The sequence below is a fragment of the Pteropus vampyrus genome, unplaced genomic scaffold (genome assembly GCF_000151845.1).
Source record: "Pteropus vampyrus isolate Shadow unplaced genomic scaffold, Pvam_2.0 Scaffold548, whole genome shotgun sequence".
Lineage (NCBI taxonomy): Eukaryota > Metazoa > Chordata > Mammalia > Chiroptera > Pteropodidae > Pteropus > Pteropus vampyrus.
The window spans coordinates 2,467,483-2,483,024 of record NW_011889329.1 but is presented as its reverse complement, the minus strand read 5'-3'; the positions used below and the strand labels follow the sequence as shown (position 1 = coordinate 2,483,024).

Sequence of the window (15,542 nt, the reverse complement as noted above, 5' to 3'; positions counted from 1 at the left end):
TTTGTCCTGCATAGTTTCTTTTGAGAAATCAGCTGCCAATCTTATGGGTGCTCCCTTGTAGGTAACTAACTATTTTTCTCTCACTGCTTTTAAGATTCTCTCTTTATATTTAACCTTTGGCATTTTAATTATCATGTGTCTTGGTGTGAGCCTCTTTCAATTCCTGGTTTTGAGGACTCTCTGAGCTTCTGGGGTTGTATGTCTATTTCCTTTACCAGGTTAGGGAAGTTTTCCATCATTATTTTTTCAAATAGCTTGTCAACATCTTGTTTTTTTCTTTCAGCACCCCTATGACATGAATATTTTTACATTTAATAGTGTCCTATAGGATCTTTAAATTATTACTATAGTCTTGGCTTCTTTTTTCTTGCCATTCTGATTGAGTGTCCTTGGCTTTCCCATCCTCTATATAGGTCATTTGATCTTCTTCTTTATTTCCTCTGTTTATTCCATTTAACATACTTCTCATCTCAGATAATGTATTCTTCATTTCTGATTGGTTCTCTTTTATAATTTCCATTTCTATTTTTATGTTTTTTTTTATCTCTTTGTTAAAGTTCTCACTGAATTTATCTACATTTCCACTACGTTCAGTGAGCATCTTTATAACCAGTGTTTTGAACTCTGTATCTGATAGATCTCTGTTCTGTTCTTTCATATGTTTTCTGCTTATTTGTCTTCCCATTTTGGCTGCATTTCTGTGTCTGTTTCTATGTACTAAGCAAAGCTTCTAAGTCTCCCGGTCTTATTAGTGCAGCTTTGTGTAGTAGGTGTCCAGTGGCACAGTCGTGAGAGGGGTCAGCTGCAGGCTAAACTTAGCCCAAGTCTCTACCCCTCCGGAGCCATCTGTTAAGATTTAGCAAGCACCCACAGATGCTGTGCTTCTAGTTGCCTTAAGAGGCCACACCAGAAACCGAGGTCAGCTGCCATCAGTGTGAATCTAGTTGCTGCTCAGCAAGGGGTACCTTACTAAGGGAGGACAAACCTGGATGTGGCTTGGGAGGGGCTGTGAGTTGAGGAGGTGGAGTTTCAGGGAATCCTTTGAGCAGAGCGACCTCTGTCATCCAGTTTGATGACTTCTCTGCTATGGCTGTGCTGAGTCCGTGCACTGGGAGCAGGGAGGGCTCAATGGAGGAATAGTAGGTACCACCAGCACTTCTGTACAGAGCGAGTCTTGCCTCAGCCCTCACTCTGACAACTCCGTGTCCCTGTGTAAATCCCTGGTGCCCCCTGCGCAGCTGAATGTGTGCTGGTGCTCAGAGCGAGCAGGTCCATCACAGGGAATGCCCACTTGTGGACACAGCCCCTTTAAGAGGTTTGCAGCCTACCACAGCCTCTGTCCCACTCAGCCACTGGGGACCAGGCAGCCTCGTGCTCTCACCTTGTCCTACCTTCTGCTGTTACAAGATGATATCTTAGTTCCTCCCTAGTTGTATGGCTTGTTCATCTAGATCCTAGGCAATTTTTCTGTTGTGTGCTCCTTGTTTCTATCAGAACTTTGATTTGGTTGCCAGAGGGATAAACAGTTCCTCTATTTTCTACGCCATTTTTTTCTCCTCCAGAATGGAATGCTTTCATTTTTGCTGCTACTCTCATCATACCACTATTTACAATTTCCTGTGATAAAGTTCATAAATTTAACTCCCATAAAAAAATCAAGGATTTTAGGTAGAGGAACTCAATGAAGCCTGTAAAAGTTCCTATATTTGACTTTAGTTTCTATATGTTCTCTTAAACTGTTGGTTTAATTTTGTTCACATTCAGTAAAAGTTCTTACTTATGAATTTCAAATTCTCTTGTTAAACAAGACTTTTGTATGCATACACAAACATACACAACATTCCTTAGCTCAGCAAGTTATAAAGCAATACTAATTTAGCCTTAATCTCATGATATCACTTTTCACTGCACCTTTATATTTTTTATATTTGTGATGCCACACTGGCATCAAGTGGGAACAAACTGTACAGCCTGTCATAGCACATACTCTCATAGATCTTTCCATCAGATAAAGTCTACTCATATTAATAAACTAAAATTCCTCCTAAAATCTCTTGGATTTTAATGGAAAACTACACTCTCTTCTCCAATTTGCAAATAAATCAATTGGAAGTTGTAAAATCAGAAGCAGAAGGAATTTTTAAACTTCTTTTTATTTTAACATCTACATGATGTAATTCAATAGAAAGGATTTAGTTTGCTTAATCAGTTCCTTCATTGCAGATTTCATACAAATGAGAAATATAAACACGCATAGTTATATATCAGTTTAAATTTTTCGTAATTTTATAGGTGTTCAGCAGATGAATCCCCCTAAGAAACTCCTTATTGTTGGATTCTATTTCATAAGGACCAAGAGAACCCCATCAAAGCTGATTCAAGTTTGACAGTGCTTAACTCATGAGCTCCATGTGCCTTTTGGATCTTTACAATGTTGAAGATTTTGAAGAAGCTATTCAAGTATTTTGTGATGGTGTTTATCATTTTATATTTTTAGAAGTTTATTTTGTAATGAATAACTTTTAATACTATAATTTCATCTGTATTCTAGTAAATGTTGAGATACAGTTTTTCTTTTAAGTATCATTAATACTTAAGTTACGAGGATGAATACCTTTCATGTTTTCACTTTTAGTTAACTGTACACTGATGAAACATACAGGTCTTTCAAAGTTATCTTAAATACTCAACTTTTGTAAATCATCAAGCCTCATGAAACTTTTTTTTAAACACAAGCATATTCTAAAAAACGACTATTGGTGAGGAGGTGGAAACAAGTCATGCCTTACTTAAAACAGAAGTTTTTAATAAGCTCTTAAAAATGAAACCTAGAAAAGTACCGACTCTTCTACCAAGGTGGTATAATATTCCAGGCAGCTCAATGACAATCATATTTGAGACCTCTGTGTTTGTAGTGTTTATAGGCAACATGTAACAATAGCAGTACCTCTTGGTATACAGTATTTGCCTTCTCTTTTAGAAGAGGCAATTAACCCTTATTTAACATGGTTGGGAATTTAAAACAATACCAATTAGCCAATGTATTTTTTATAGTTTTTTGTTTCTTTGTTTTTGTTTTTGTTTTTTGGTAATACTCTAGGAATTAGTCAGATTTTATTTTTAAAATCTTCAACTCAAATGACATATTATATGCTTGGATTTGGGGAGCTTAAAAAAAGCTGATCATCACGTAATTAAATATCTGATCAACAGGTATAAATATAACACACCAATGTACTTTTGCCATGGTAGTAAAATGTCTACAAACTATTTATACATTTTGGTCTTCATAATTATCCAGTACATAAACATCATTTTTTTTTTCATTTTTGAATTTAAATAGGCATTTACTAATTCATATAGAAACAGCCATAGTACAGGATGGTTTCTGTCCATACAAAGGTAAGTTAGACTGTACAGTTAATTTTCAGTTTTATTTATGGTACTGTTATGTGGGTAATACCTTTTTCTTTTAAGCCTTCTCTGTGTGTATATGTATATAAATATGGATATATATTTATATATGTGTATATGCACATATATAAATATAAATATATACACACACATATATAAATGCCTGCCTAAGCTCTTAACTGTAGTTATAGAATTTTAAATTAATTAGTTTTGATGTTTGATTTAGAACTGCACAATTTGGTTTTTGCACAAAAGTCATTTTTTAAAAATCTGAATAATTGCCAAATATTGGAAGAAAGATGTTCTTTAAGTAAAGAATACAATTTTTAGTCAAAGTGGCCATTTTTTCCCTTTTTTGTAATAATACAGACACTTGAGTAAGTTGCTGTTATGTCATATGCCAAGAAGATTTTTTTCATTGGTGCCTATACTGTAACAATTACTTTTAATACATCATATTTTGAAGTAATGGTTCAGTTAAAATTTTCACCTGCTATGTAACTGAAATCAATTGTAGTTAATAATCTATATAGAGGTCAGGAAATAATTTTGCAACTCATATCATGAAGTAAATGAATATTTTTATAAGAGTAAAAGCAACAAATTTATAAATTGATTATTTGAAACTTTACAACACAACTGCATCATGAATAGAAATTGTATTGCTTATTCATTATAGTTTTAGTCCTATAAACTGTTTTGAGGTGAAGCATACTCCAATGTTTCAGAGGTAGGGGTGGAAGATAAAAATAAATATTTAAATTCCATGGTCCTCAGTGTTTGTTTTCTTGAAGAATATATGATGTGACATTTAAATTGTTTCAAGTTATCTCTCCTTTGCCCGTTAATTTATTGTTGGAACTTTAATACCAATATTTCCATTGGAAACTAAAAGATATTCTTCATATTTTATTTTATTAGGCATTGATTATAGCTACAGTGAACATTATATCCTGATGTCTGCCTCCTCTCCTGATAAAATGATTAATAGAGTCCTCTTTCACTGAAAAATGCCCTAGATTGGATAATTAATTGTATATTCACCCTGATTATAGTTTTATTAGGAAATCTTATAAAAATTTGAAACCTATAGTTCTCTGAGGAAAACAAATTTTACAAAGAATTCTAGGAATTGAGATGAGAAACAGCAGATAAGCCTGAACGAATTTGAGCTTTTCCTAGGGAAAAGGTCAAAGATGAACTTAATATAGTTTTGAGGATCTATAGGATGGATATATAGGTGATTGAGCTTCAATATATTGTTATTATTAAATAGCTATTCTAAACTTGTGAGTTACTGGATACGATTCCAGGAGCAGGAAAGAAAGTGCTAGAATGTGGGAAAGGAGTAGAAAGAAAGATGTGTATTAAAAAGGATTTTTCTGATGTAAAGACTGGGAGAGTAAGGAAACTACTCCAATTCATCTTTTCTCCATTGTCATATATAAAAATAGCTTGCTTATATAATTACATCATTTCTTTGAAGTTAATACCAACATTATCTTGTAAATGTGTTGTAGTTAACATTAAAATCAATAAACAAAATGACATTCTTAAACAGTATACTATACTTTCCAGGAGGAATAGTAGAGAAATTCTGAATGAGTCAAGAATAGAATTTTGTTTATTAACTCAGTCTGGTTTTAGTACTATTCTTTTTCTTTTCAGCTACCCCAATTCTACCACTTCTCCATCTCTGACTATATATATATATTTTCACCTGCTTCTCTCCTTTTTCTTGCTCTCTTAACTGTCCCTTCCCTTAGTAACAGGCTAGAACCAATAATTTCTGAAACTGATGAAAACAAAAGGAAGCTCATACTTACAACTTTTTTTTTAAATAAATGGATTTCCATCACCCTTTATTGAAATATTATTAATCTCGTTTCCTTGCCTACATACATGCAAAAAGATATAGCAAAAAATATATAGCAAACAAGATAGATAGATAGATAGATAGATAGATAGATAGATAGATAGATAGATAGATAGATGATAGATAGATAGATATAAACAAGATATAGCAAAAATTCCTTGCAGGAGATTAGATAAACAAACCAACATGTTAGCTTTTATCTTTCGCTACATACAATAGATAGTTAAGAATAGAGAACTAATAAGTCAAACATTATAATATCCTCAATAGGCATATATTTGGCTTTAGAAATTGATTAATTCATGAATTTCTAAAGTTTAGAATTCTTCCAAGTCCTAGATGAATAATAAACTTGTGTTCTGTTGAGAGAATCTATGCTACTATCTTGTTCCTGAGTTATAGGAGGGCCATGTTCCCCCTAACATAGAAATTGTTATAAAAATTGAAGTCCTGCAAATTAAAACCACAATGAGATGTCACCTCACACCTGTCAAAATTGCTATCATCAATAAATTAAAAAACAAATGTTGGCGAGAATATGTAGAAAGGGAACCCTCATACACTGTTGGTGGGATTGCAAATTGGTACAAGCACTATGGAAAAATCTGGAGGTTGCTCAAAAAAATTAAAAATAGATCTACCTTTTGACTCAACAATTGCGCTTTGGGGTATTTATCCAAAGAAAACTAAAACACCAATTAGTAAAGACCTATGTACCCCTATGTTCACAGCAGCGCTATTCACCATAGCCAAGATATGGAAGCAACCTAAATGCCCATCAACAGACAATTGGATAAAGAAGTTATAGTACATATATACAATGGAATATTACTCAGCAATAAAAAAAAATGAAATCCTACCATTTTTAACAACATGGATGGATCTAGAAGTTATTATGCTGAGTGAAATAAGTCAGTGAAAGACAAATACCATATGATTTCACTTATATGTGGAATCTAAGGAATAAAAAGAACAAACTAATGAAAAACAGACTCACAAATACAGAGGACAACCTGGTGACTGCCAGAGTGGAGGGGGGTTGTGGGGCTGGGAAAAAGAGGTGAAAGGTTAAAGAAGTAAAAAGTAGTTGGTGAGAGATGGTCATGGGGATGGAGAGTATGGCATAGGGAATGCAGTCAGCAGTAATGTAATGGCTAGGTGGAGAGCTGGATGGCTGATAGAGTAATCAGGGTGATCAGTTCATAAACTATATAAATATCTAACCAATGTACTATATACTTCAAACTAATAATTTAAAAAATTGAAGTCCTTAACATAATAGGACCATTTTTAATGGGCCCTACACAGATAATGAGGACCGAAACCTTTATTCATAGTATTGTTTGAGAACAAAATGACCAACACAGAATCTACCAAATCACTAAATGACATCAGAAGCCAATTCTATATGCTAATCCATACTGTCACCATTCTTCAGTGATAAGGAGCCTGACCTTTATTTATAATGTCTCTATGGTGAAATGTGTAATGGAGATGACAAATAATCCCTCACCCTGCCACAGTGCTAGTATGTTCCAGAGTCCTTTCAGAGGGAATAGAAGAGTAGAGCTTGAGGAACAAGGCAGCAGTTGGATCTTTTATAAGGTAGGTGCCTAAACATAGAAGATTCTATTAATACCAGTGAACGGGAACTAAGAAAATGGTTTATGCAGAAGGTTCTTTCTTTTTACCTAAGTTAGTAACAGAACTGGCCCAGAAACGTTCATAGAGTTTATACTTTTAAGCTAAAAAGTAATTACACGGTTTTAGCAAAGTCTTGTCTTCAGCAGTTAGTACATTGAAAGAAATATTTTCATCTTCTTCATCTAACTGTAGACTACCAGAAGACAAGCGAATTCTGGCCCTGGGCAACCTCATTCCTTTGCCATACAAAGAGTAATAGTCGGATTTAAGAATCTCTGATTCAGAATCACTAGATTCACTAGCTACATACCTTTCTGCTGCTCGCTGATCCATTAGAACGGTTGGAAACTCCTGCTCAGCAAACATATGTGTAAACAGGTCAGCTTTACGACTCAGAGCAGGACAAGGCCCTAAAGGTCTAAATTCTGACCCAAAAGGAAAACGTATAGTTTTCATGTCTGATTGGCTCTGGGACCGTTTAGGGGTTTGCTCTTGAATGTCACATGCAAATGCATCCTCTAAATTCGGATCTTCTTCTAGATCTACATCGATGTTGCTCCTACCACTAGTCCTGGCCATACCTTCTTGGAGTTCTTGAAAACCTTGCTGAAAGCTCTTCATTCTGATATTTCTTGGGCGTCTTTTTGCTGGCTTCATTGCAGCGGGCTCCAGACAACTGTCTGGCCTTTCCCTCTCCTCTGCCATGATTGGAGATTGTCTGGGTATCTGGGGTGGTTTGTCCACATAAAAAAAGATTTGAGGAGGCATAATATCAACCTGCTGACCAGTACAAGGAATATAGGGCACATCTGTATATGTTAGCTGCCTTGCTGGGCTCACTTTTCTTGTAAGGCCAGAAGATGCACTCATGTGATTATCAGCAAACTTACAGCTTGTTTGGAAGGAGCTTAGAGTACTTCTTTCCTCAAAGTAGTCTCTGGGATCAGTATCTGGATCAAGGTCAGTGATAAAGACAGGGTCAATATAAATAAAAGGGAAAGAAGAACTGCTTTGGGACTGATGTAATGATGTGGGATCTGCCTCTGGTTTGGAACACTCCAGCTCAGTTGCAAATGTCACCTCCACTGCAGAGTTTCTCCTTCTACTGTCTAGCACAGGCTCAGATGCATGCACTCCATTCACATTTCGATAGTATCCACTGCCATATGCTAGTCTCAATTCTTCCACCTTGAGAGAAAAGACATGTTGGTAAAAGAAGGAAAAAGCCATTTGGTTGGGGTGGGGTCAGGTGTCTAAATTAGTTTTGAGTTTTGCAAAAGTGGTTTTTCACGAAGTTATTTCAATCCATGTTCTATTCTTGATAAATATATACGGAAAGGGTAGTAACTTGTACCATATCCGAATTCATGTGCAAAAAATACACATGACACTATCCTTTCTCTGGGCCATCCCACTTCCAGCCTCCGAGTTCTCTATGTAGTTCAGTCGGCATTGTAACACAAGCAGTATGGTTTACTAGCTATATCAATGAGCCAAGAGTTCTGACTTCTGGCCCTGGCTCTGCCTTTGACATGCTGTGGGACCTTAGGCAAGTCTCCTAACCTCCCTGTTCCAGTCTTCCCCTTATTTTCTATAAAATGGTAAGGAGGAGGGCTATGAATGGCATGAGAGGAACATATATTAGATGATACCTTCTACCATTATACCTTTGTGAAAGCTTTCAGATAAAAGCTGCCTGTGACTGGAATGAAGGCATGAGAGTTTATGAGCCCTATAATTAATGTTTTCAGTGAGAGCAAAAGAAAAATAATTAACATGGTCCATACTATAAAATTCAAATGAAGCCATCATCTCACAGTTCCAGGAGAATAGCACTTTGTTCTTAAATTAAGTTACAAAATTACACAGCAAAAGTACTTTAAAACCTTAACTAACACCTTATAGTTTCCTTTAAGCCTTAAGATTTTTATTGGTTAAAAGCAGAGCTTTTATTTTTAAAAATACAAATCTATAGAAATTCATTTGACTCTGCATTTTGCAAGATGTTAAAATTACAGGTTGTAATTTAAAGATGTGCCAGATCTTTCCGATCTATAAGGTACACCAGCGGTAGTATACTAAATGGTCTATTGGCTGGAAAGACTGAGCTGACCGAACACCCCAAGAGGCTAACCTATTCAAACATAGTAATCTTTATACACACTGGGAGATTCTGGCACAATCAATAAAAAGCATTTAAATTTCAAAAGCATTTAAAATTATGCATTACACTTATCTAAAAAAAGGTATTTCAGAAACTTACTTGTTTCGACACATCAGAGAGGAGGTCTGGTGAGGACCTGCACTGTCGTTCATGGTATTGAGATGGATAATGTTTCCTGAAATTCCCAAATGGAGAAAGAATTGAAATGGTCCTTAAGCAAATCCAGGATACATATAAATCTCTAAATTCAACTTAAAATCAATATGAGAAAGAGAGAGAAACAAACCATGTACCTTTCAAATGGTAAGCTCTTCAACCTCTCTTTGTTCCCATATTCTAAAAGTTGCCTTTGGGTTCTTCCACTATTAAAAGAACAAGATAAACATTTTATTACTGCTAGTCATAAGCCAGTAGGCTACCAAAACCCAACAGTCTCATTCATTGTTGAAATCCAAAGTCTGGATGAATGACATATATCATGACTCTTTGACCATCACATTAATGATAATACTCACTTACCCAAACATCAGGCATAGAACAACAACTACTCAGAACCCAGAAAATTTTTAAAAGCCTCTAAACAGGACTATGTAGCAGTTAAAAATTCTGGCCTTGAAAACTAATATACTTTATAGGCATTTTCCCTACTTCCAAATTTATACACAATTTTTAATAAGGCTACATATCTGGTTTCCCGATCCATGATAGAAGAAAAACAGATAACTCAACAGTAGAAAAGGGTTGTTCTAGTCAGACATACACTAGCAAAGAAAGTCAGCTGACTGCTGGGAGAAAAGAGCACCCCCCCCAAAAAAAAAGAAATCACAAGTATAATAAAACCCAAAATGTCTGGACCATTTATCACTGAGGTGCAGGCTCTGACATGCCTTTCCCACCCTGAGGCCATCACTGTACTACAGCTTCCTTCAGAAGTGATATTTAGAATTACTGAGGTCATTAAGTATCATCTGTTTAAGAAGGCATGGAATTATAGAATACATTTTGGAAAGATTCCATCAAAAATATGTATGTTTTAAAAAATCTCAGTTTTTACTGGAACGATATTCCACTATTTGAAAAGTTCCTTATGGGAAGCATTTGATTAGAATATTTTTATCTTAGCAAAGAATTCCTTGGGTGGTGTCTTCAAGTAAAATTAAGATTTTATTTAGACCTCACTTACATTTCTTGTAAGTGAGGTCTAAATAAGTAGAGGCTTCTTACTACAGGTGTTACCTGTAGTAAGAAGCCTCTACTGCAATATTGCTCAAACTTTTTAATCCCTTGGCCCCTCTGGTTCTTCCTCACATTATCTTTTGCCTAACCACCACCAAAAGGATGTTGTTGAGCTTTCTTTTCCATGGCTTGCATGTAAGTTGCATATAAAGAAAACAAGTTAATTGAATATTATTTTTCAAACTGCATATGTCCCCTCAATCTTGCAGAGATTCTGATAGAACCCCCTAAGTAGTGTGTTCCCCTCCCCTTGCTTCCAATTTAAAAAAATGTTGACTTAATGTGTCACATACAGAATAAGCAAAGGTTATCATTCTTTAAGTGATTGAAATTAATCTTTTATTGCTTCTAGAATTCAAGCTTCTCCTGCCTTCCATGTTATTGAAAAGAAGTTGTGTGTATAGATTGCCTATATGCAGTATTTAGTTACCTATAGCGGAAACTGGAACCCTTGCTACAGAGTAGGGTTTTAGGCTTTGATTTAGGCTCTTCGGAGAGTCTGAAGAAAGCATGGTACTCCACACAAGTCTTCCAGAAAGCCTTGCAGGCATCTCGGCTGGCCATGGTGAACTCCAATGTGTCTTTGCACAGCACCTGTATAAACCAATGTCCATCAACAAAACATCCTTCAAGAATATCAAAGACTTTCAAATCCTAACACCTTCCAAACTATTGGTCCAGGTGCCCATGCAACATCTGGTTTTACACTTGGCTCCCTATAGGCTTCACACCTATTGAAACCAAATGATTGGCAACCCTCAAGGAACAGAGGGCCACTTCTCAAAAACAGAGCCTTCGCTAAGAAGCAAATATAAACTTGCACACCCCCTCACCTCAAACACTTTTTTAATGCCCCTCTTCTCTGCCACAAACATTTTTGTGAAGTTGTATATTAGGTTAAGATGAAGATCAAAGGGCACCCTTTCAAAGTGACAAGAAGTTATAAACAACCAACAAGAAAGGAGAGAGAAGAGGAGATTTCCTTACAGATGGCAGGTTTTACAGGATGATTACATATACATGAATATAACATACCAGCTGGAAATACTTCTTCCTTTCTATGCTGCCTTGTTCTATGATGCTCTGTATTGCTCATTTTGCATGTTTTTATCTGCTCTGGGGGTGCTTAGCTTTCAAGACATAAAGTCAAGATTTCCCCATTCCCCTGACTCACTATATATACCCATTTTCCCATGTATGCTGTTTTCAGCAGCCCCGCCAACCAACTCTGTTGGCCCCACTTCTTTTATTCCTTTCCAGATTCCCATATGCAGCCCTAGGACTCTCCATGAGCCTCACACTGGATACAGTCTCCTGAACTGCTCAAAAGAATGCTTTATACACTGCTAAAATTTAGAGGACAAAGCCCAAACTACTCAATCTTCGGTAGGTCAAAAATTTAGTTGATACACGTTTTCATTTTCTTGATAGTTATAAAAGAACATCTTTTCTAGCACCTTTGTCTTATCTTGTACAATGCAGCATTGACCAATAATTGCTTCTTATAATTAATTTACATCCACCTTCCACATTCCACTTTGGCAAAAAATAGGTATGCAATTGTTTGGCATGTAATAGGTATTCAATTATTTTTGCTTAAGGAAAGAAGATAAAAATATTTGATAAAATGGAACAGACAAAAGTGAAGGAATATGTCTATAGTCCTAGATCTGGTCACTTCTATTTGACTTATCAGATCTCTGAAAATGGTTTCTAAGGAGACTTGTCTTTCATTCTAGCCACCCCATATTCCTATTTCTTTATTCATTCTGAACTAACAATAGGATTTCTTGGTGTTTTGCCTTTAGTAAAATATGATTCTGTAAGCTCTAGTTTATTTATGTAGAGACAAGAGTGGGAGTACATCACCTCTCAGGGCCAACTAGCTTTTACCACTCACATTCAAACCATTTGCAGAAATAACTAAGAAATCTCAAGTGAACAGAAAGTAATAGAATTTATTAGAAAGTTACTTACCAAGATGTTGGCATGAAGTTTGATGAGAAAATGCTTTCTCTTAAAGCTCAACTTGCGGATTTTAGCCCAGTTGAAAGTATTAATCTTTGTATTTCCCTATAATTAAACACATGGCAGATTTCAGGATAAATGTCAGCATAAGCTGGTTTGTAAGACAATGCAAACCTGTTGGAAAATGTGCTTCATAATCGAGACTATCCTTTATCTATCTCTTACACAAACTGATCCTGTCATACTAGGTAAAAGCTCTGACCAAAGAAAGCACCCCAGGTAGGACACCAGCCCCTTTCACATGTGTTACCTTAGCACCCCATACTTTTTCTATCAGAAAGCACATCATATTTGTTTATAATTAGTTGTTTAATTGTCTGTCTCTCCCATTAGAATCCAAGTTGCATGAAGCCAGGATCATTCCTATTTATCCCTGTAGCTCAAGTCTCTGACACAGAGTGGATGTACAATAAATGTGATAGAAAAATGAATAGATTGCTGCCCAACTCTGTAAATACACTCAAATTCATTGAATTGTATGGTTGAAATAGATGAATTTTGTGGGATGAAAATTATAACTCAATACAGGTGATTTTAAAAAAAGACTAATGCAGTGAAGAATACACAGAGGTACTCAATACTACGTATCTTTGACTGGATTTGGGTAGGACAAAATAGACCAGCTATAGTGTTCCCAACTGTCCACAGATGTATTCACACTGAAAGAGATCACAACTAACATGATGGCCTTCCTTCCCCTACCCTCCCCATCTATTCCCATGCATTAAGAAATAGCAAGAATCAGGGGTTAGAGTGGACTGGGTAAAAATTCTCTCCAGGGTAAACAGGTATGACTATGATCCATTGATCTTTTGCCCATCAATGTCACTCTCATGCTCTAAACTTTACAACCAAATAAATAAGATGGCCAAGATTCTTTTTAGCTGAGTCTGTATCTGATTGACTTAGTGACTTACTTCAGTGCTCTAATTTGGTCAGTGGGTGATTCATTCCCAAACCTGCCTAAGTGTCTGCCTATCATTTTGAAAGTTAGGCAAGAGTTTTTGAATCTTAACTTAGATCTAAACTTATTGAATGTTCACAGATATGAGGAGACCAGGTAGACTGAAAAAAATGCTGGAAAAAAAAAGCTTCTAGCCAAGTTCCCTGGAGTGAAGATTAATGATGGTGGAGGACCAGAGAGCCCTGAGTTGGTTTCTAACCTGGAAAACAAAGTCCTGGGTAAAGGATGAGCCAGTAAATGGCAACAATTGCTAGAAGCTTTGGGCACTAATTCCCTACCAGCTGGCACAGGATACCTCCAATGTAACAAGTAACTGAATGAGAACAACACATTTTGGACCCTTCGGATTGTATCTGGTGGATTTGAACAGGATTAATGTACTCTGTCACAGCCTAAGCTTTTAGGAAGCCAAAATCTGTATTTTTATTAAGGGTCTAAAAGTTCTAAAGAGCTTCTTGACTTCTTTTTTCCATCATGCTGGCCTGATCTAAATGTGTAAGTTCCTTAGAATCAAAACAGTCAATTATAGACTGTAAATGGAAGCAAAGCACATTGAGAGAAGAGGACTTAAAGCACTCCCAAGCATCACTTCCTTTTCTGATTGGTGGTAAGACTGAAAGGTTGGATCATCGTGGCAACATCCTCTCAAATTTGAGCCAAGATAACCACAACTGAAGGAATTTAAAGGAAAAAGTTGTTACCCGTAAAACCAGCACTCCCATGTGAGCAACAGCCAGGTGGATCTGCATCCCTTCACCATCACTGGCAGGATGAGGCCTGATGCCATACATATCCAGCTTTCTTGCTATGTCCAGTAGAAGAATATCAGATTCAGCTGGGCTTCTGCCACTGCAAAGGTAAAGAATTTATGAGCCAAATGAATACAGCAAGAATGACAGCTCCACCCTGAGAGCTCAATGAGGAGTTCAGTGTTTTCTTTGACCTGAGCTTCTCTGAATTAAGGGGTTGCTTTTAAGAGTCTGTCCCCAAGGGTTCAAAGATCCAAATTTGCAAAGGGGAATAGAGATAAGACACACACAGAAAGAAATGGACGACTGTATATAACTATCCTTTGCATATTCATAATGGTAACCAGACGCCAAAGATTCAGAACTGAAGTATATAACATAAAACAAGAAGGACCAGAGAGAAAACCCACAAAACCTAACCAAATTAAAAAACAAAACAAAACAAAACAACACTCAAGGACAAGGAAGCAATGAAAATACCAAGCTAAAAGAAAGCAAAAGATAAAATGGCTATAAGAGATCTAAATTTCAATAATCTAAGTGTAAATGGACTGAACTCACCAATAAAAAGGCACAGAGGTGCAGATTGGATCACAAAACAAAAAACAACCATACACTGCCTACAGGAGACACATCTCAGTTCCAAAGACAAATACAGACTCAAAGTGAAAGGGTAGAAAGTGACTTTTTAAGCAAATGACATTCAGAGAAAAGTAGGGTAGCAGTACTAATATCAGAAGAAATAGACTTCAAAATAAAAAAAAAGTAAAGAAAGATACTGAGGGACACTTCATAATGATAAAGGAATCATGCACCAAGATGACACAAAACTTATTAATATCTATGTTCCCAATCATGGATCCCCAAAATATATAAAGCAATTGCTAACAGAACTAAAGAGAGTAACCAACCAAAACACTGCCATAGTAGGGGACCTAAAATACCCCACTGTCTGATATGGACAGATCATCCACACAGAAAATCAATAAGGAAATAACATCTTTAAATAACACATTAGACCAACTGGACATAACCGACATTTACAGGGCCTTCCATCCCAAAACATCTGCTTATATATTCTTCTCTAGGGCATATGGAACATTCTCAAGGACCGACCACATACAGGAACACAGAGCTAGCCTCAACAAATATAAGAAGGTTGGAATCATATCAAACATATTTTCCGATCATAATGCTTTGAAATTAGAGATCAACTGCAGAAAGAAATAAGAAGAACCACAAACACATGGAGATTAAACAACATGCTACTGAAGAATATAACTGGGTCAGAGAAGAAATAAAAAGAGAGATCAAGAGATACATAGAAACAAATGATAATTATAGTACAACATATCAAAACTTTTGGGACATGGCAAAAACGATCATAAGAGGAAAGTTCATATCATTACAGGCCTATCTCCAAAAAAAGAATGAGCCCAAATAAATAACCTAATGTCTCATCTTAAA

At 36.0% G+C, this 15,542-nt stretch overlaps 2 protein-coding genes across 4 annotated transcripts in view; one reads left to right on the top strand and one right to left on the bottom strand.

Annotated features, from left to right (window-relative positions):
* Positions 1 to 3,046, top strand: part of STK26 (serine/threonine kinase 26) — a 71,869-nt gene extending 68,823 nt beyond the window's left edge. The window contains exon 12 of one of the 2 annotated variants that reach the window (XM_011383890.1): positions 2,351 to 3,046. In XM_011383890.1, the coding sequence (XP_011382192.1) occupies positions 2,351 to 2,387 (37 nt within the window). In that variant the 3' untranslated portion in view covers positions 2,388 to 3,046. Of the gene's footprint in view, positions 1 to 2,292 lie in introns of both variants that reach the window. The other variant, XM_011383891.1, reaches the window with a different exon arrangement.
* A 3,868-nt stretch (positions 3,047 to 6,914) lies between these two features.
* FRMD7 (FERM domain containing 7) overlaps positions 6,915 to 15,542 on the bottom strand; it is a 57,896-nt gene continuing 49,268 nt past the window's right edge. Inside the window, exons 7-12 of one of the 2 annotated variants that reach the window (XM_011383888.1) lie at positions 14,028 to 14,175; positions 12,312 to 12,407; positions 10,765 to 10,928; positions 9,392 to 9,460; positions 9,198 to 9,273; positions 6,915 to 8,122 (exon numbers count right to left, since the gene is read on the bottom strand). In XM_011383888.1, coding sequence (XP_011382190.1) covers positions 7,031 to 8,122; positions 9,198 to 9,273; positions 9,392 to 9,460; positions 10,765 to 10,928; positions 12,312 to 12,407; positions 14,028 to 14,175 — 1,645 coding nt within the window. In that variant the 3' untranslated portion in view covers positions 6,915 to 7,030. The remainder of the gene's footprint in view (positions 8,123 to 9,197; positions 9,274 to 9,391; positions 9,461 to 10,764; positions 10,929 to 12,311; positions 12,408 to 14,027; positions 14,176 to 15,542) is intronic. The other variant, XM_011383889.1, reaches the window with a different exon arrangement.